We start from the raw sequence: 22354 nt of genomic DNA, 5'->3' as shown, positions 1-22354 counted from the left end.
ATACCAAACAGATTGAATTGTTGCTGCAGAATAAAAAACAAGTAACTTTGAGTAGATGTCCAGTCTGTTGCACCTAATTAGTTACTTTAGATTGTTCATAAACATAATATTTCTCCTGTGTTGAATTTCCTTATTTCCAGGAAAAAGAAGGAATGAAAACTATTCCTTCTCTATTATTTAATTTGGCAGTAAAATCAATTGATAACTGTCCTTAGAATTCTGTGTAATTTCTGTGGGAAATGCAAAGTAATGTTTACATTTACATTCTCCTATGCTATACTTACACAGATTAAAACTGGAAGATGATACACATGTTAATCTTAAATTTTTATTCCTGAAATGGTGTGAGGGCAATTAGTAATATTCATTACAAAAGAAGGAAGTAAAGTGGAAAGTCACTTTGGCTTTGCACTTTTTAAAGAGTATAGGGGAAAAATAATCACCAACTAATTGAATTTGTCATTTTCTCTGCTTGCAAAAGATCTATGAACAAAACTAATTTATGTAATTTTTAATTAATTTAGTTACGCTTCAAGACAAAAAAGAGGCAATGGATCAGATAAACTGTAGTGAAGTCCTAATTTTGATCAGGAATGGAGACACACATACTTAGGCCATATCTGTAGGCCATATCATTAAAACTAGAGCAAACCCATGCAAATTCTATGAATAATAAATTTCCTAGCTTCAGACTTTCAAGCAAGTGGAAAAATTCATAAATATGCTAAAATCTAGTCCTGCCTTCATTGCAAACAGGCTAAAATCACAAGGAAAATCCACAAGCAAATAACATGTGAAATGGTCAGATAAATTGGTTGTGGGTAGCAGCATGGAAGAGTCTGTGACTCATCCTAGTGCTCTTGTTGCCTCAAGCCTTCAAAAGACTGATTAACAACTAAGAAGGAGGTGATAGCTTAAAGATAAAAAACTAAAACATGAGAAATGTGGTATGCTTGCTATTCAAGGACTGTTTAGATTATGTGTACTCAAGGTAAAGCTTATCTAGTTTAAGACTCTGTTTACAATAGAGGATGCTTAAGGAGTGTTTGGATAATAGTCAAGGCACCAGATAATCAGATAACGTACATTTCAGAGTTATAGACTTGCTAATCAAGGACATACATCCTCCTTTGGTATTGAGAAATGAAAGGTTGGCAAAAGAAACCAAGACCCTGGTGTCCTCAGATAACACATGGTCATTAAAGGACAAAAGGAGTAGGGGTATCCTTCCCCAAAAGAACACCAAAGACCACCAGAGACCCCCACACAAGCATACAAGACTCTGGGATGATAGCTCAAGAGAGCAACACATCATGCTTGCTCAACATAATGAATATGCAATAGTTAGGTGGAACATATGTATTAGAAAGGTGTGGTGTTTTAACTGTAGTGTGTAAGTATGGACTGAAAACCTCAGTAGGCATGTTTGGTTTGTGGAAATCTTCCACCTTGCACCCTGCACAGAATAAAGCAATGTCTCCTCACTAAACATACTTTGTGTGTTTCGGGAGTTATTTTTTTATCAGGTAGCACTCTGATGATGAAAAGGTGAATACAACTGAAATACTGCTGTGGCCTTTCAGCAGTCCCACCAGTTGAAAGTCCCAGGTGTCCTACGGAGTCAATGATGTGATGTTCACCTGCTTATAAGACAACAGATGTGCCCTGAAGGCAGGAACAGCAATAATGCCACAAGTACTTATGTTTTCCACCATGTCACCTGCACTTATGTGACAACAGGGACCTTTAAACTGATGAAAAGTTCTGGGGGATAGGGTGAAGAATGCTAATATTGTAATTTCTGTAGTAGTATGTCCCATATTCTGTCAAAGAAGAGAAAAAAAACAACACCTGTGTGTTACAGTTGTGGCTAGGTATGGCTTATCTATACACCTATGTGTACTAGTCATTTATGCTTACTTTATAGCCAGCAGTGAGAAAAGAAATGGGGTGGTGCTCTGGAATTGTTTATTTCTGCCCTCTACTCTCTCTCTCTCTATATATACTATATATATACTGCAATGACAGTACAGGATATCAACATCAGCACTGTAATGTGCATTGAAAGTCTTGTGAGCTGAATCCTGACCACCTAATCCCTCACATGTGATAGGATTTGTAAACTGATGTAGCAGTCTCTAAAAATGTTACCTACAAGATAGTGTACTTGGCTTAAAGGAATGAGTTAAGGAAAGAATGCAATAGAAATTAGAATAAAAATTTTAAAAATTTCCCAAAAAAGGAAATTAATCCCAGAAAATAGGGCAAAATCCTTTTTCTTTCGTTTGCATTTATGCCACAGGTGGTACTGGAGGTAAAGACTGATGATATCACCATCATCATTGTCGTGGTTTAACCCCAGCCAGCAACTAAGCACCACGCAGCCGCTCACTCACCCCCCCCCCCCACCCAGTGGGATGGGGGAGAAAATCGGGAAAAAGAAGCAAAACCCACGGGTTGAGATAAGAACAGTTTAATAGAACAGAAAAGAAGAAACTAATAATGATAATGATGACAACAGCAATAATGAAAGGATTGGAATGTACAAATGATGCGCAGTGCAATTGCTCACCACCCGCCGACCGGCACCCAGCTAGTCCCCCAGCGGCGATACCCCGCCCCCACTTCCCAGTTCCTATACTAGATGGGACGTCACATGGTATGGAATACCCTGTTGGCCAGTTTGGGTCAGGTGCCCTGGCTGTGTCCTGTGCCAACTTCTTGTGCCCCTCCAGCTTTCTCGCTGGCTGGGCATGAGAAGCTGAAAAATCCTTGACATTAGTCTAAACACTACTAGCAGCAACTGAAAACATCGGTGTTATCAACATTCTTCTCATACTGAACTCAAAACATAGCACTGTACCAGCTACTAGGAAGACAGTTAACTCTATCCCAGCTGAAACTAGGACAATCATAAATTCAGGACATGCTGTCTATCAAATAAATGAACTTGAATGGAGTACTAAAATATAGAGACAAAAGAAAAGAACTCCATGCCTTAGAAGGGAGCGGTGAAAGTATAGTCTGAAATACTTCATGTGGGAAAGACAACCTTAGAACCGAAGGGCTCGGGGCAGGGTGGGGAGAGGTTGGAGAAAGGAGACCTAAATCTCAGGGGAAATTGAAGCAGCCCAGGAAAGAATTTAGTGCTATGTGGATGTTAAGATTGCAACTTCTTAAATTAAATTTCTCTTTTGTAGCTATTTCCAATCTGTAATACATATTTAATCTTTGGGATTTTTTTTTCTTTTTTAATTTATCATTTCAAGTCTGTATAGTGATCAAACTGGATTCAAGTGAATATAAGAGGCACACTGTATAATACTTTCATGAAAGACCCAAACCCAAACATGACAAACTTGCTCCTTGGAGCATTTGCACCCAAAACAATCTTGAGAATCCAAGATATTGTGATGTATTTTCTTCTAAGCAGCAAGAGTTAGTTTTGTGTACTCAGTAAATCTGCTGGCAGGCGTCACACAATAGAAACGCAGACAAGTGGTGAGACAATTTACAACTGTAAGACTGTTATAATCTCCTATTGTCATTCTGCATTACACATGTTGCATCAAGATGCAGTTTGATATATGTTTTAAATTAGATAAATGGGCTGTTGTCAAAAGAGCAATGTTTTTTCACGCCATCAGCTGTATGTATCTCATTCATGCCTTGGGTTCCTGTTAGCATTTGTGAGCCATGCAGCAGGCTGGACCAGAGAAAAGGATGAGGGAATAACACAGAGGCAACAAAATGGTATGTTTTCATCCATACTAATTCCCTGATCTGGCTCCCTACATAGCCTTGTGAATGCTGCAGCAAGCAAATGGAGGGAGAAAGGAACATGAAGCTGGGGACCAGACTAAGTCCATAGCACCTCAAAAGCAGTAATGACATTTAATACTAAAATTCAATTAATATTCTCTCCACTACTTTTTCAGTTCCTTTGCCTGCTCTCTAGTTACGGCTTTGATACCAAAAAGCCGGTCGAAGAAACTCTCTAAGACTCTTCTTGGAGTTTTATAAAACAGGCATTCTCTATTGCGGCACTGGATGCACAGGGGATAATTCCACCTAGCGTGCATGCCACAGCTTCAGCACAAACAGGTTATATGGATTAACAATTACATATTAATCAATTAGTATACATATACATAGAAATTATTGTAACTGATTATCATAGTACTGCCTACATCTGATCATGCGCAATGAAGAATTCATTTGAGTGGAAGGGCTGCTTTTATGACCACCAACCCATTTGAGATTCTGTTGGCTGTCCTTGAAGTCTTTGTTCTTGTCCTTGTTCTTTGATCTTGAAGCTTAACGCAGTTTCAATCACACGTGGTCAGTTTCAACATTGTTCTCATCTAGCGTGCAGGAACATCTAGTCATAAGAGCAAAGAACTGCAAAACTTATGAGTAATTACTAGTTAATCACTTGACAACACTTTTGTAATTACCTCCTTGGCTACACTTTTGTCTATTGTTTCAATCATAATGTGAGTATATGATTTCTTATAATCATTTATCAAATCTCACTTTTACAGTTATCTAGCAGCAAACCAGTTTCAACGGCTGGTACAGAATATTAAAACCATCAAAATATTTAGACATACCATATAGAATGTATGGACATATGCTATCAGCTTATGGACATATGCTATCAGCTTAATCTCACAAAGTTGATGGTTACCACTCTGAAAACTTCTCTAATACTATGCTTATTTATCTTGGTCCATTGGTCAAAATTGAAATGTGTTGCCCACCAACACCAATGTGAGAAACTCCTGTGCTATAAGAGTCTTTGTACTGTTTTGCAGTTATAAACAAATCTGTTTTATCAGTGCTTAGCTTCTGTCTCCTTTTCTATTACCATCTTCCAAGAATTTCTTCTTTTGATTTCTTTTGTCCAATTAACTCCTTGGTTTTGAGAAACTTTTCCTGGGTTTATTAAATATTATTTTATACTGTACTTTAAAAGGTATTCTATGAATAATAAATAAAAAAATGTATTTAATGGATAAAAAAAGCTTTAGAAAAAGACCCTTTCAAGTGACTGCAGAGGCTTGGAAAAGGTTGAGGTATTAGGAGTCTGTATTTCATTACATCTCAACCATATGTGAAGTTGGAATGTATTGTAAATGTGACAATAGCAGAATTGTGGATGGAAGTAGAAAATTTTTCCATATGAAGATGCTTCATGCCCAGAATAACACATTCTTATTGCTTGCAATAACAGCTCTTGTGACAAGTACAGAATTGAGCAGTGCTACACTGTAATTAAAGATGACATAGCATGTTGTTATTTTACAACACTACTTGTCTATAAACATCTTATTCTTGTCATCTGTCTACTTACTAATAACTAGTAAACTAGAGAGACAGGGTGCTGAAAGGAATAAGCACGCAGCACAGGCTTTCATTTCTACATCACCAATTCAGACCTGGCCATAAATACTCATGTTGAGAAGCCATAGTTTAGTAGCATTTTCTTGGCCTGTGTTTTCAAATAATTCCCCAGATGATGCACATATCATCACAAAATCAGCTCTACAACTGCCACTAAGCGCATCAGTGTTGATTTTCTCTTTAGAGAGACTGAGAATTGAGTGCTACAAGTGGCAATGATATCTGGTCCTAAAAGAACTAAGAACACATTCCTTAGATGCACACTGACAGAACAGTAAGGGAAAAGGAACATAAATGCTAAATTCAATTAAAAAAAAAAATCTTTGTGATTCTAATGCTTTAATTTCTTATTTAATCATGCAGTAGATATGTAAGGAAGTCTCCTAGTCTTCTATTTTTTATATAGAACCAGTAGGATTGCTGTCTGATACCAGGTCTGTTCACTTCAGATGCCGTTTTATAGCAGGGAAACTACAGAATATAAGATAAGAACCAAAAGCAAAGAAGGTAAAAGAATTCTGCACCAAAACTTCAGCTGATATTTTTATGAAATTATTCCATTGCCATTATTTTCAGAATTTTTTTTTTTAAATGTCCTAAATATAATGAACTGATGTTTTTAAAGCATGTAAATTTCTAGGGTTTTAGATCAAAAATTTATCAAGAATTCATTATGAATTTTCCTTGGGATAAACCTCTTTGTTTAAAAGAAAAAGGTTAGCTTTGGAGTTCTAAAATGTTTCTAACGTAAAGCTTAATTTAAAAAAATAAGTTTTAAAACTGTGTCAATATTTTGGGACAACTTTTCCAATTACATCTATAGTGTGGATCTTAGATAAGCAGCTTAGCTAATTAATTTTTAGGTGTAACATGCAACCTATGGTCCATGGGATTTCAGTGGCCTGCGGCCAACCATCTAACAAAGGAAAGGCTTTTTTTTTTTCCTTTACGTTGTTCAGGTAGGGATTCATCAACAGAAAAGCAGAATTACCAAAGGAGAATGGCTCCTCCAGCCAGAATTCTAATATTTACTTGTAGATACAGTTGCTTTCAAATTTTTTTTTTTTGTTGTTTAAATTGTAAGTCATTTAACTAACCATGTAGTTCACAGCATTATCCAGCCATTCTCAAAGCTGTCTAAATTTACACTGAGTTTTGCTTGAATAACCTCATTGGCTAATGAGCAATTGTCTGCTAAGAATTGATAAAAAAAGTAAATATCTTCCAAAATAAACTTCTAACAAATTTTATTTGATTTTAAAAGGCAGAGAATTCCAGTGCTGAGTAAGCAATTACTTCTCCCTGTTAAAATAAAATTGTCATTATATTCATGGCTAAATGGTTATAATGGTACTGTTCTGGATAATGTCAGTGACTGACATAATTGAATGCTTAATTTACAAACCTAAAAAAAAGTTCACCTATTGCCAAGCATTTACAAGTCACATAATTTGTATTGAGCTTCTGAATGCTCAACAGTATGAATATCTTATCATGGATCTAAGTGTCCTAATATGAACTATAAATTTAACTTACATGTGAAAAACTGACAAACTTTGAAAATCTAAGATGACAAAATGAGTCTGTTCTTAGGTTACAGTTCTGTATTATTGAGATGCATATGCTCATCATGAATAAACCTCTCCAGCTGCAGTTTCCTACTGACTTTTAAAGAGCATTTAAGATTGCATGCTGAGCATACTGAACCTGTTTTTGCAGATCTGTGTATTTTGATATTACTGATACAGAAATTCTATCAAAGCTAACACAAATCAAAGCCAAAATTCTATCAAATACCAAATGTGGGTGGAAGGATTCAGCCATGTAGTTCTAGAGGTACCAGTGTCACCTATCAGTAGCTCCATTTTTATGAACTTTATGGATATTTCAAAGTCTACTATTGTGTATTACTGCTTCAAAATTTCATTTAACTGTAACTTAGGAAAAGCATGAAGGAATCAACTGCTTATAAACATGAAGCTGTATTTAATTTGATACTTTAATAAGCAGTATATTAGTTCATATAGAATATTGGTTCAACTATATTAGATTACAGTTATCACTACTTGTCTAGACATGGGATCAAAATCTGAATCTTAAATTAGATTGCCTTAAGATTTGCTTTTGTCAGGGTGCCGTGGTTTAACGGCAGCCAGCAACTAAGCACCACGCAGCCACTCACTCACTTCCTCCCCACCCAGTGGGATGGGGGAGAAAATCGGGAAAAGAAGTAAAACTTGTGCGTTGAGATAAGAACGGTTTAATAGAACAGAAAAGAAGAAACAAATAATGATAATGATAACACTAATAAAATGACAACAGTAATAATAAAAGGATTGGAATGTACAAATGATACACAGTGCAATTGCTCACCACCCACCTATCGACACCCAGCTAGTCCCCAAGCGGCAACCCCCTGCCCCCACTCCCCCCAGTTCCTATACTAGACGTGATATCACATGGTATGGAATACCCCGTTAGCCAGTTTGGGTCAGCTGCCCTGACTGTGACCTGTTCCAACTTCTTGTGCCCCTCCAGCTTTCTCGCTGGCTGGGCTTGAGAAGCTGAAAAATCTTGACTTTGTCTAAACACTACTTAGCAACAACTGAAAACATCAGTGTGTTATCAACATTGTTCACATACTGGACTCAAAACATAGCACCGTACCAGCTACTAGGAAGACAATTAACTCTATCCCAGCTGAAACCAGGACACAGGGTATTGTACTTATCTTAATAATATAACAGTCCAGTAGCTGAAGAATAGAAGTTCACAAAGAAAACCTCAGAATCTCTTGGGAAATTTCTTTCAAGACTTGCAGTGTATATTAAATTTTTTTTCATGAAAAATGACATTGAAAATATAAGAAAAAAACTAAAGGAAGGCTGACATATAATTAAGATCTCAAATTAATCACTGTCTTAAACTTCAATATGAGGCATGTATCAAAATGATAAATTACAGTGCCATAGGTGGACAAATATGGCTTATTTAACAACATTATTCTGAAAGAAAAAATTAAACAGAACATTGAAATAGTAAGTGTATTTTTTTCCATACTAAGGGAGAGACATTTTTTTCTTCCAATAATTAAATATTTCTTAAGGCAGAAGAAATGACAAGTTACTCATTGGGTTTTAACTTTCAAATAAATACTTTTTTTGTAGATGTTAAAACGAATATATTTCCATTCATTTTGCCTGGAACAAAATGATGCACGTTTCTGTGTCTCTCTAATCAATCAACTTTTGTTTATTTATTTATTTTTAAAGATTTATCAAAGAAAAATTAGCACCCAACAGACAACAATTAAAGTCCAACTGGTGATTATGGTAGAAAAATACACTAGGTCTATAACAAGCACATGTGCATGAGATTTTTTCCTACAAATGTTGTGTTATTTTGCAAATGAAAGAACAAGGAAGAGAAGTCTATCTAGATAAATTTATCACATATTCTCTCTAAAACAGGATGCCAAATTCTTGGCAGCAGGAACAATCTTTGACTGTACTTTTGCATACTGTTAATAAAGTGACACAGCCATCCATACTGAGCCTTTGAGAGGTACCAGTGATTAGATACTCCCTTCTGCATGGCACAGTCCCCTGCCTGCTAGCCAGACCTATAGTCTTGGACTGTGTGCTTCTTGCCTGGAGCCCACACCCATAATTTCACAGACCAGTTGCTGTTTGTTCAGCTTCACAACTGCTACTTCATGCTATTCACCCATGTGAGTGCTAATATCGTGGCCAAGGGAAACCTTAGACAGATCAAAGGTTAGTATGGGATTCTGAGGGGAAGAGTGAGGGGGATATGATGCCAGATGGTGTTGGTATTCCTCACAATCCTTCTGGTTAGGTGAAAAGCTCTGGCTATGAGCAAGTGCAGCCATCAGACCAATGCTGAGCTGGACAGTTGTCTTCAAGGGTTTGGCCTCCTTAACCATGGTATCTCATCTGAAGATGAGGTAGGACTGCTGGGAAGAAATGAAACCACCTGATCAAGGCAAAGAAGAACATAACCACTAGTGACTTGCTTACCTCAAAAGGAGGGCCTTTAAAAATAGTCTTGTCAGGGGACAGGGACCTAACTAGAGTAGAAGAAAATCGAGCCCTGGATTAGAAGGAAGGATGGGAAGTCAGTAGCAAAATTGGGACACTAGACTTTAAGACATCATATTTGGATTTATTTGGGGAATTGTTGGGCATAATCTCCTGGGAAGCAATTATGAGGAGGAAGGGCAGCCAGAGAGACAGCTGATTTTTTTTAAGACAGCCAGCTATTTTAAGGGGAAGTGAACTTTGGCAAATGACTCATGAGGCTAACAAGGGAGCTTCTTAATGAACTAAAATGCAAAGAAGTACAGACCAAAAAAAACCTGGAAAAAAGGATAGATAATAAGAAAAGAGTATGAAAGTGTGTTGTGGTTTAACCCCAGCCAGCAGCTAAGCACCATGCAGCCGCTCACTCACTTCCCCTCACCCAGCGGGGTGGGGAGAGAATCAGGAAAAAAAAGTAAAACTTGTGGGTTAAGATAAGAACAGTTTAATAGAACAGAAAGGAAGAAGCTAATAATGATAATAATAACAATAATAAAATGACAGCAGTAATAATAAAAGGACTGGAATATACAAAACAAGTGATGCACAATGCAGTTGCTCAGCACTCGCTGACCGATGCCTGGTTAGTTCCCAAGCAGCGTTCCCCCCAGGCCAACTCCCACCAGTTTATATACTAGACATGACATTACATGGTATGGAAAACCCCTTTGGCCACTTTGGGTCAGCTGTCCTGGCTGTGTCCTGTGCCAACTTCTTGTGCCCCTCCAGCCGCCTTGCTGGCTGGGCATGAGAAGCTGAACAATCCTTGACTTAGTCTAAACATTACTCACCAACAACTGAAAACATCAGTGTGTTACCAGCATTCTTCTCATACTGAACCCAAAACATAACACTATACCAACTACTAGAAAGAAAATTAACTCTATCTGAAACCAGGACAAAGTGTTGCTTCAGTACTTACGGACAAAATGAAGAAGGCCAAAGTCCAAGGGGCACTAACACTAGTGAGGGGTGTTATGGTTTATAAAAAGTGATTCTACAAGTATGCTAGTAGCAAAAAGGACAGGGAAAAATGCAGATACACTGGTGATGGAGACAACAATGGACAACATGGAAAAGGCCAAAGAACTCAATGCCTTTTGTGTATCATTCTTCACAAGAAGAAACTGCTTCATGTGTCAGTACAGTTGGGAAGGAGAGAGGCAGTCAGTTCTGGGTGTGCAGTAAGTGAGGGATTACATAGAGAAGTTGAATATAGTCACTTTCATAGATTCACCCATGGGTGCTGAAAGAGCTGTCCCACCATGACTGAAAAGCTGCTGTCTGTAATCCATGAAAAATTATGGCAGTCAGTGGTAGTCCCTCATGACTAGACAGACCACCACAAGTACTATAAACTAGTAACCCTTCCCTCAGTTCCTGGAAGTATCCTGAAGAGCGCACTTTTGTAATCCATTTTCCAACACCTGAAGGTTGAAGGTAATTGGGAATAGCACAGACTTACCAAGGGCAAATTATGCTTGATGAACACAAATGACATTTAAGGATGTAAAGGGATGTTATAAGTGACCACTGCCTCAGGCAGCTCTGGGGCCTGGCGCTTTCTCTTGCTCAGCCATAGGGGCCCAGCCTGGGGCATCTTGAGACCTGGAGGTGTCTGACTCAGGCCAATGGACCTTGTTGATGCTTTCCCATTTGCAGGTTTAACCAGTTGCACAGCTAAGCATGTATCCCAGAGAAACACACAGACACACACACAGATGCTGACATGACTGTCTACAGATTGCCACAGACAAAGTGCTGCCTTCAACAGCACCTACCTACAGGACTCACATAAAACACAAGCACCAGCAGCCAAGTCCCCTCTTCAGCTGGCAGACACAGGAGGTCACTAGTGCAGGCAGGCACACGAGACTATCTGGGTTTACAAACACACATACATTTGCAGAACCCCCAAGTACCAGCACGACCTCTCTGTCCACTCAGCACCCCTGCCCAGATTGCAGGCCTTCTTACCTGCCCCATGGGTCCCCTACTCACTGGCTGGTCCAGCTTGATGCTCACTAGCAAACATGCAGCACTTACACACTTGTCCAGCATGGACCCTCCACCCACCTGATACCTCATCCCAGGTCCAGCACCTCCTACCTGCTGGCGAGTCCAGCTGGAATTGTGCTGGTGAATGACACGTGCACACCCAGTTTTGGAGAAGATACAGACAGTGGCCCTCCACACTCCCCTAGCACCAGGCACATGGCCTGCTCCAGCTGCCGGCACTGTGTGCCTCACTTGCTTCACCCAAGCAGGTTCCTCCCAGTAGCTGGTTTTTGGGACAGACGCTGTTCCCACCCCAGTGAGTGGCAGCCAAGATCCCCGCCCACTCCAGTAGCTGGCACTGAGACCCCACTTGCTGCAGTAGCTGATACCACAGGGCAGGGGCACCTACACCTCCAGTCTGACCCCAGAAGCTGTCACTCAGCCCTTGAAGCCCTCACACATGCGCAGGATAGAGAGTAAGGTTGCACTGAGTGTTAAAAAAGGATTTAATACGAAGATAGGACAGATCGTGGTGATCAGGTGCACGACTCAGCTGGATGAGCATACTGACCAGACCCGTTTTTCAGAAACATCACAACACTCACAAAATTATGAAAATGAAGAAGAATAGCACAAAATAATTTGTAATTGGGAACAAAATACTTTATATTAAGACTTTAAAAGCCCATATTAAACAGAATACTCTGAAGTGTGTGATTTTATTGCAGTACTTAAGAACCTAGCATAAGAACTGACAGATGCTAATACTAAGGGCTCTGTAATTTAGCAGATAAAAGCAGAACAAGAGCCAGTGACTGGAAGTTTAAAAATCACAGTTAAAAGTCTTACTTCTAAGTGAGGCAGAGTGATCAGTAGAATCAAAGTGATAGTTTTCTTAAAACTTGATGTCTTCAAGAGCTGAATTTGTTTCCAGAAGTTATTCTTTAGCCAAATCCAAATTAGTGATTGCAATATCAAGAAAATTGTGTGAAATACAATAAAAATTAACCAGATTAAGTCCACAGGCCTATTTTTCTTTACTCTTTCTGGATCTATACAGGAATGGTGGGGAAAATACAATGTACAGGTGAAATATTTAAAATTAATAAGCACCAAGGCAACCTGGTATTGAATTCATAAAGAGTGATTCCCTTCTGTGCTACAGCATTACAAGTAATTCTGGCATTAGGATTAGCATGATAGTCCTGGGGCAATGATGTTTTGTGACACACAGGCTACACTGGATCAGCTGGAAGAAAAAAAGTATTTTCCCAGCCAAAACATTTTATTTAGTGACGATGTTAAGTATTAACTGACAGAGTGTATTTTGGAAATGTTACTTATGATTTTAAAAAACATTGGCTAGGAGGATGTCATGTGGCTATACATCTCTGCATGATACATGGGAAAGAATATTGATTTATAGTTTTACCAGATAAAATATCTGAGGTATTTTGAAACTTTTAGTAGGATGGACTTCTTGTTTTGGTTTTTCTTGTCTGGATTGAAGCTGAAGTATCAATAATATGATCAAAAGCAGGATAATAGTCTGCCATTGTTAATCACAGCATAAAATTTGTGCAAATTTACTTCTCTTAGTGGAGTTACACTGCAAACACATAAATCTAAAAAATCACTTTGCAACAAGACTTAGCACCATATCTTATAGCTTACATATTTATTTATTCTTTCTCTAAACTTTACTTAGGATTTGATAACTCCCCTTCATTTACTAGACTAATTTTTAAATGTTGTAACTTTCTCTTTACCTTCCCTATACCAAGGAGTTCAGAACTACTTACCACATTAATAACTATCTTGAAGAATGGTACAATAAAGTCAAAGCCTGATAAGCATCTTTCATGTTTTCTATTTCCCTGAATATACAGCCATTTTATTTCTGCATCACACCCTGTGGATAGTAGATACAGTCTATGAACAGGCATTGTTAGGATGTTTTCCATCCACAGTTAGTATTCCAAGACTAGAAGGATATGCTACATAATTTTATGTGACTTCCTAGACAATGTGGCAGATATTCCCATACATTCAGCCAAAAGAAAGAAACTCCAGCACTTTTCTTCTTTCTTGTAATCCAACAGGTTGAATGGAAGTAAAAATTCAGAATTTAGATTGCCTTCTTATGTTTAGTATGTTTCCTTGTTAGATTTAGTATGTTTCATTTTCAAGACAGGAGTTTCCATGATGAATGCATCTGTTTAGGTAATTTAAGCATTCTCTATTTTAGTTACTCCTTTCTTTTCTTTGTGGACTTTCCTTTCAGAAACACTAGGCAAACTCAGCTTAATTCCATTTTTATTAAGGGCTCGCTGAAGCAATCTTATGACAGAGAGCAGCAATATCCAAAATAGCTATGGCAAAATCTGAACAACAACAAAAAAAGCCTGTAGTATCTGTCAGGTAGTAAGCCTGGTGACAACTTTACATCTTAAAGTCTGTAGCTTTTACAACTCCAACCTGGCAAACACTTTTTGAGTGAACCTTTTATAGAGACCACTCCAATATTAAACAATAATTCATTAGTACTACTTTAAATTTTTATACGAAGTTAGTAGTGATATTATTAGCTTAATACAGCTAGTACTTCATGAACCTTACCTAAATCCAGATTTAGATTATGTGTAGCCACATTTTTGAATTCTGATATGCAGGAGAGCTAAAAATAGATTATCCTATTTGTTCACATTCTCTAGCTCTATACCAACTGCCAAAATTATTTTTAGCGTCCACATCCTGGCACATTTAAGTCCTACTAGTATTTCTGATCTACATGCTTCAACAATCCTGTACATCAGCTACCAATTTTTCTTAATTTTGCTGAAAGAAATGCATGATAGATCCCTAGAAGTCACTAGATGGAAATCCTATTCTGTTAATAAACACCATCTGCTCCCTTCTTTCCTGCCCCCCTGCCATTATCCTAAAGATGAGATCAGTCTTGAAATTTTTAACATTCCTCTTAAACCCCTCTCAAAAGCATTTCAGCAGAATTGCTGCATTCCAATACCACCACTCCAGTACAAACATGAAGACCATTTCATTATTTATACAGTGTCTAATAATTCAGTTTTATAATTCAGCTTTAAAAAGATGTGTAGCAGTACAAAACAGATAAAATTATATTTCATAACACTATTATAAATAATTGTGATTCATCTCCAGGACATGCAGGTGTTTCACTATAAGAATAAACTATATATTAAGTTATTTTTTTCTTCCCCGTGATCAATAGGATAGCACAAAAATGTCTATCATACTTACCTTGAATAAAGATTGCCATAAATTCTAGCAGTAATTTTTTTAATGAAGTCAATGATTTTAACAAGGTCAGCTACCTGTTTAATAGCTGTAAAACAACCCAGTAAGAACACAAGGAAGCACTGTTCAAAGCAGTACTAGGTTCACTGAAGCCCCTTGCTGTATGGGCCAAGCTGCTATCTTGCTTGCTTTCTTAGCAGCTGTATTTCCCCTCCCCTGCCCTCAGTGAATAAAGCTGCTTATGTATCTCAGGACAACAGGAAATGGAAAAGTGCATTAAATTCTTCTATTCCAAAATAAAAACAATCTTGTCAGAAGTAAAATAAAAAGGACACAACTACACTGTGGCTTGGCCTAAATGATCAAATAAGGGATCAAGTATAGCATTTTTCCTCCATACATTAATACCCATACATGTTACACAGATACTGAAAGCTACTAAAAAAAAAGAAAAGATGCTAGAAACCTCTCCAGAAAAAAACAGGCAAGGAATCAGCAGACTTGCAACTCCCCCATTTCTCACTCCAGTCAGCAAAGCTGTGTCACTAGACAGTGACAAAATGATAAATTGCTGCTGGTAATACTGTAGCTCAAGTTTTTTTCTTAATATCCCTCCTTAATTTTCAATGCATCTCACCATTTTCTGTTGCCACTGTAAGTGAAGACTTTTTGAGTAATCTGTTTCAGTTTTCTCTCATTAAATCCTTTTTCTCCAAGGGTATTGTGCTATATAGAGAGGTATATCTCTGTATTTCTCAGATGTGTTCTTTCCCAAATAATAGACAAACTGAACATAAAGAAGTATGTGCACAATGCTACCAAAGCTAACCCAAATATGCCACTTGACATTGAGGAAAGAAAGAAGGTGAGAAGGAGGGAGAGAAGGAGAGAGGGAGAGAAAGAGAGAAGGATGGAGGGACAGAAGATACAGACTGAGGCTTATGATATTGATGGTAGGAGGCCGGAGTGCATATTTCTGTGGTCTATTGTGTCCTTTAGTTTGACTGGGTGCAATTGCAGGGGCTTACAAATGATGTCCTAGCACAGTAGGTCTATTGACAATATAATTTTATATCATTTCATACACATTTTTATTCTCAGGATACCAGAAAATTAAAATGTTCCTCTAAGTTATGATCAAGAAAGTCCACAGTAGATTCATAGTTCCCACAGATTCTGTCAGGTACTCTGGAGTTTCTTGTCAATTTTCAGCTCAACTGCAGATACGTCAAGGAGGATGGGAGGTCAAAGAAAGAGGTGTTGGTGGGCTTTGTTTATTTGTTTATTTATTTATTTGGCAGGTTTGGGGCTTTTTTTAAAGATAGTCAACAGTAATGCATCCCATATAAGCGTCTGTCTATGTCTTCTATTTTCAAACATTTCAAAGGAAAGTATTTTAAATGATCACTGATTATGAAAAGTATGTTCCTTCTTTTTCAAATCACACCTGGATCTAATCCTTTCAGAGATATGTCTCTACCGCTCATCCTGCCCTCTCATGCTATCTCTGTCTATCTTTTTGCTTTATTGCAATGATAGGTTGCTAATCATTTCTGTCTTAGGTTTCAAATTACAATTCTATAATGAAGCACTAAAGTATGTGGTCTGATGTTTAGGGGTACTAACTATGCAGATATTTGATCAAGAAGCTAAAAAGGAGCTACTGGGCAATCAAAATTTTTTAAAATTGGATACTAGGTAGAACCAGATCTGAAAATGTTGATTGCAGGGTTATACACATTCACAGAGTACAAGAACAGAAATGGAGATTGCCCTGATGTGATTATCATTTAAATACATCTATTCTCTCACATCAAGGAATGATGCATGAAATGAATGTAACGTAATGAGTTTTCATTTATTTGCAAGCTAAGTGTAAAGACAGGTAGCTTCAGAGGAAGTCAGAAAAATAGGAATTGAAAGAAAAATTCTCTCACTGAATGAAGCTGCCTTGATGCAGCTCTTAACAAAGTAGATCTGGCTGTGGGAAGGGAGACTCCAGTGAACTAAAACTCTGGGGTCTAACCTAACTTCTTTCAATATTCCTGATTTCACAAAATAAAGCCTGAGATTGGAAAAAGATGAGTATCAGATTCAAGGTAACAAGTTTATGTTTTGTTCTAAAATGCTGGTTTCTGTGGCTGAAAGTAAAATTTCCCCACGCTTGTCAGTGATTCAGGAGCCTGAGTTCTATTAATCATGTTATTTTAGCCTAGAAACAAACTATGTGAGGAATCATTTATACATGCAAACTGAACGCTATTGTCATCTTCCATTTTAGTTTTAATCATTCTCTATCATAACCAAAATGTATAATACACTATCTGTTAGCATTAGTAGTGCAATACCTTTTGGCAAACAATGTATAAAGACAGCAGCTGATACCATATATAGTGAATTAGAATTTCCCAATTTATGGCACCAAATCAATGATAAAAAGTGCTACATATTTTCCTAATATGCATAAGAGAAGTACATACTATATTTTGCTTAGTTAAAGATCCATAGGGATTTCTATGTAATATTTTTGTAATAACGCTGCTGCTTGACAATGTTACTGAACACTTGAAAAATTAACAGACTACAGAGTAGCTATAATCTAGCCAAAACCAATTGTTACACTTAGCTTGAATTTCTATTTTGTAAATTACCTCTTCCTTGTGCGCAAGCCAGAAAAAAGAGTGTGTGTAATGGCCTCATTTATTTTCTATAATAACTCAAGGGACAAGAAAGACCTGAAAATTCTTTTACGTTTTTCATTTCATATCTTTACATAAGTACATATAGGAGAGAATTTCTATATGAAGTAGCATTCTAACGCATCATACCTGAAGATAAACTATGTCAATGGCTGAATACATTTTACTAGAGAGTGATTCTGGGCTGTATTTCTATGGCAGCCCTTCATTGCATTACCAGTTTTTGGATATTTTCCTAGCTATCAAAGTGTTACTTAGCTAGTTACTTTCTCAGAGATTAGCTTCTGTTGCAGGTGGGTACTACAACGGCCTCAGAGCTTCTCCAGGCTGTTTACTATAGCTCCTGGCTTGCTGACAGAGACACTTAGTGGAAGCAGAAAGATCAAGAGTTTTTACATCAATTAAGAAAAGGAAAAAAAAAAAAAAAACAATAGGAAAGAAAAAGAGAAAAACAACAGTTTCTGTTTATATCCTATAAACACATGTTAGAGTTCATAGTCCCAGTGCCAAGAAATTGATTAAACATGACTAAAGTGAGTTTGATCATAAACAAGATCCTTCCTGGAACATACATACAATACTATGAACTTCTGGACTTCAGGAATACATGAGCCTGCTCGTTTACTTCAGTGTCTGCATGAAAACTGTAGACAATTGTGAAAACTGCAATGGAGAAGTAGCTTTATGTCAGTTCAGAGAACTGAGTCAGCATTTCTCCTATGCAAGTATGAGAAGGAATCTGTCCATAAAATTTGCAGATAGAAATTCAACTTTCTAGTGAAATACAAGATTAACTAGTAATGTCTGGCATTAATTTGAATAAGCATATATTAGAAGGACCAGAAAGATTATTACTATGTTTTTCAGAATTTAAAGAATTTGGCATTATTAAAGTAAAGGTCTGAAAACATTTGTGTCTAGATGGGACTATAGATGGTAGAGTTTTAAATATTTTGGTTTCAGATGTGAGTCTGTGCATCTGAATGACTGCATAAAAAGGAAACATTGTAACTTGGATGAGGTTATAAATGTGTATATGTATATATTCTTGTGGGACGTTTAGTTTTGTTAAGTATAGAGATCAGAGAAAAAAATCCAGAATCTTTTTTTAAGGGTCTTACCTTCATAGTAAACTTTAAAGCCATGAGCACTAACTGCAAAGTCACTTGTCAAGCGCAGTGAAAATACAGATTTTGTACTTGTCACAGGTGGAGGAAGATGAAATCCTGTTAACCTAAGAAAGAAAAAAGCAAAACTCATGGTTAATTCTCTGAAAAATAAAACTGTATGTGACAGGTTGCTGTTCCAAACAAAATTTCATCATGGAAAGGGCAACTGACTTAAACATATATAGTTTATATTACTTGAGAAAATGATTTTTATACAGTAGTTTAAGGAATCAATATAAAATTTTAGTGGGTGTCATGGACACTGAACCAGGTAAGGTACTTTGGTTTGAGATAACTGTACTTAGAAGAGATGATAGTAAGATATAGAAACTGGACTTCAAAAATGGTCCAGATTATCAGTAGATGAAAAAAAACCCTCACAAACCACCAGCCAAGTTACACTATTTAGAGTTATGTTCAAACATCTATTGCATTATATATTTTACACAGACTTCTGTTAAAATTTGTAGTGGATGAATTTTCTGCCATAATATGATGAAAGAAAGGGGACCATGATTCACTTTATTCAGGGAATTTAAGATTATTTAAACTAGGTACTTTAGCCTTAGAGAAGATATTTCTGCTTTCAACTCAAACAGGAAATCCAAAGACCATCATAGTGAAATCATACATCCATAAAGAAAGCTCTCTTGCAAGGAATTACAGGGTTGCTGGGGGTGTGTGTGTGTTTTTTTGGTTGGTTTGGTTTTCTTTTATTAAAACCACTATGTTTGAGACACAGATGAAAGGACAATTTTTGAGTACTCATAGCACTGCTGATATGATCTACTGATACTCAGCTCTACACATTCTTTTCATTTGACGTACATATGATAACACTTACTTTCTCTATTCTAGGAGAATAACTTTATCAGGGTTCATACCAGACCAACAAAACCCATAGCATTTACCTGTCAAAAATACATAAACAAGTTGAATAATTTAGCTGTGTATACTCCTCAGCCTAGTTAGCTGTGTGTGGCAAATTGTGTAGCAGATTAGGATGATTTATTTTATTAATGATTAACATTAAATTGTTTTCATGTGTTTGTAGCTGAGCCCTATTTTTGCTTATTACTTTGAATTTAGAATTATAGAAAAATTTAGGTCAGATAGTCCAACCTCCTGCTCAGAGTAGGCTTAACGTAAGAGTTAGTCCAGGCTGCTCAAGATTTACCTTTTCCTTTTCCATTGATAGAATAAATTCACCATTTCTTTTTTTTTTCATACATACATTCATGATCATGTTTTGATTTACTGTTATATGTGAAATATAAAATCTAGTGTACACACGCACAAAAAACCCTCCAAAACTCTTCACTACTTCATTAAACAACCACTGAAAAACAGCCATGTATTAAGTAAGATTTACAGAGACATTTGATTTTGCACTGCATCTTTACAGGATTCCAGAACATCCAATGTATGCTATTGGCTACAATGATGACAGGTATGAAAGCCAAATGATAAGATAGTATTACTCATAGAGTAATGAGCAGAAAATTGAAAAACATGAACAAAAGTAGCAACGACACTTAAAGAGGTGTTGTTTTTGGTTTATGGTAGCAGGGGAGGGGCTGCAGGGGTGGCTCCTGTGAGAAGCTTCTGGAAGCTTCCCTGGCTCCAAGTCGGACCTGCCGCTGGCCAGGGCCAAGCCCATCAGCGATGGTGGTGGCGCCTCTGGCAGAACAGATTTAAGAAGGGGAACCTGCAGCGGAGAGGGGAGTGGAATGTGAGGGGAACCCCTATGCTGACAGCAAGGTCAGTGAGGAAGGAGAGGATGAGGAGGAGTGGGGGAGGAGGGGATGCCCCTGCAGCCCGTGGTGAGACGGCAGGCTGTCCCCCCCAGCCCATGGAGGGGAGCGGGGAAGCGGAGGGCCCCGAAGTTGGTCATGACTCTGTGGGAAAGCCCGCGCTGGAGCAGTCTGTGACTGAAGATCGGCCCGCGGAAGGGACCCACGCCAGGGAATTTTGTGAAGAACTGCAGCCCGTGGGAGGGACTCACGTTGGAGAAGTTCATGAAGGACTGTCTCCTGTGGGAGGGACCCCACGCTGGAGCAGGGGACAAGTGAGGAGTCCTCCCCCTGAGGAGGAAGGAGCGGCAGAGACAAGGTGTGGGGAGCTGACCCCAACCCCCACCCCCTGTTCCCCTGGGCCGTCTTGGGGAGGAGGCAGAGAGAACCGGGAGTGGGGTTGAGGCGGGAAGGAGGGAGGGGTGGGGGGAAGGTGTTCTAAAGTTTGGTTTTACTTCCTAATTTCCTTGTTTTGATTTGATTTGTAGTAAATTAAATTGATTTTGTTTCTTCCCCAAGTTGAGCCTGTCTTTTGCCCATGACCATAAGTGGTGAGTGATCCCTCCCTGTCCTTGTCTCAACCCATGAGTGTTTCTTTCTATTTTGTCTTCATCCCACCAGGGCTGGGGGGTGGGAGGGAGTGAGTGAGCCAGTGGCTTTGTGGTGCTTTGTTACTGGCTGGGCTTAAACCACGACAGGTGTATATACAGATCTATAAATATGCAGCAAGTCATCAGTGTGTCTGTGTCCAGACATCTATTCTTTGTTTTGTCATTGGCATCTTTATGAATAATGTCATTAAAACAAGACTAGATTAAAGAATTTATGCTAATATCTAAAGATGGAAAACTATTTACAGAATATTTAAGATTTAGGAAATGTATTTTTTAATTTGATTATGAGAATATATTTGTGTTCTAACAATAAAATTAATAAAATGCTTACCTCTCCCAAATAAGCATATGTATAATTCCTTGACAAGTCAATATTAGTGCAATTTTCCCATTAGCTTATTCATAAACCAATAAATACATTAATTCATTGGTAAGTATCACCACTTGAAAGTAAGCTGACCTAACATAAAACCAAGCCAATAATTTGAGTAAAACTTTAATTTGCAGCACACAGCAGATCTAGCTCATATCTATTTAGCTACTCAATGATTTTGGGGTATTGTGGGTATAAGCATATCCAGCAGAAAAGAAATACACATTTATCCCAAATTATTTGATTTTGTGACTGGTACATATGCACAGCTTAGATGGGCAGAGGATTTTTAAAATGAACATATATGTTACTAGCGTGACAAGCATTACACCTCCTCATGTGAAACAAATCATTATTAGAGTTGGTTTATACCATTTAGCTTTCAGGGGTGTGCTTTTTATCACCATCATTATGCTGCATTTACTCAGAAATGTTCAGATTGTTTCTTTAATTTGGATACTACACTTAAATTCATAAGAAAAAATGCAAAGGTTTTATTTGTGGTTTAGTGGGTCAAAATTAATTAAAATTTTTAATAAATAAAAATACAACAACATGCAAATATCACTTGGTAAAATGCTACAAATTTTCAAAAGGGAATGGAATGTAATTTGCTCAGACAATTGAAGTAACCTAATACTTGAGTATTATTCATTGAATACTACAGTATATTGACCTCAAAGCTTGTCTCATTTGTATGTAAAACTCTCAAAAAAGTCACAAATGTTAGCTAGAATAGTTTTCTTAGCCATTTAAAATGAAACATATCAAATACATAATAACTGCAGAAGAGAGACATCAGATAAGCAGCAAAATGCCTGTATGTGCATAGGTCTCATTATCACTTATTCAGACCAGTCACAACTAAATGGCTAACTTAGAGTACCCTGGTAAAAGCAAAACTTTAGGTGGGACACTGACAC

General features: G+C 37.6%; 1 protein-coding gene across 4 annotated transcripts in view; it reads right to left on the bottom strand.

The window, feature by feature from the left end:
- Positions 1-22354, bottom strand: part of CSMD3 (CUB and Sushi multiple domains 3) — a 756594-nt gene that overhangs the window by 616080 nt on the left and 118160 nt on the right. For all 4 annotated transcript variants that reach the window (XM_030011520.2, XM_030011521.2, XM_030011522.2 and 1 more), the window contains exon 3: positions 18604-18716. In XM_030011520.2, the coding sequence (XP_029867380.1) occupies positions 18604-18716 (113 nt within the window). The remainder of the gene's footprint in view (positions 1-18603; positions 18717-22354) is intronic.

The sequence above is a fragment of the Aquila chrysaetos genome, chromosome 4 (genome assembly GCF_900496995.4).
Source record: "Aquila chrysaetos chrysaetos chromosome 4, bAquChr1.4, whole genome shotgun sequence".
Classification (NCBI taxonomy): Eukaryota; Metazoa; Chordata; class Aves; order Accipitriformes; family Accipitridae; genus Aquila; species Aquila chrysaetos.
Note: the sequence above shows the minus strand (reverse complement) of the source record. Positions and strands in the feature narration are given on the sequence as shown.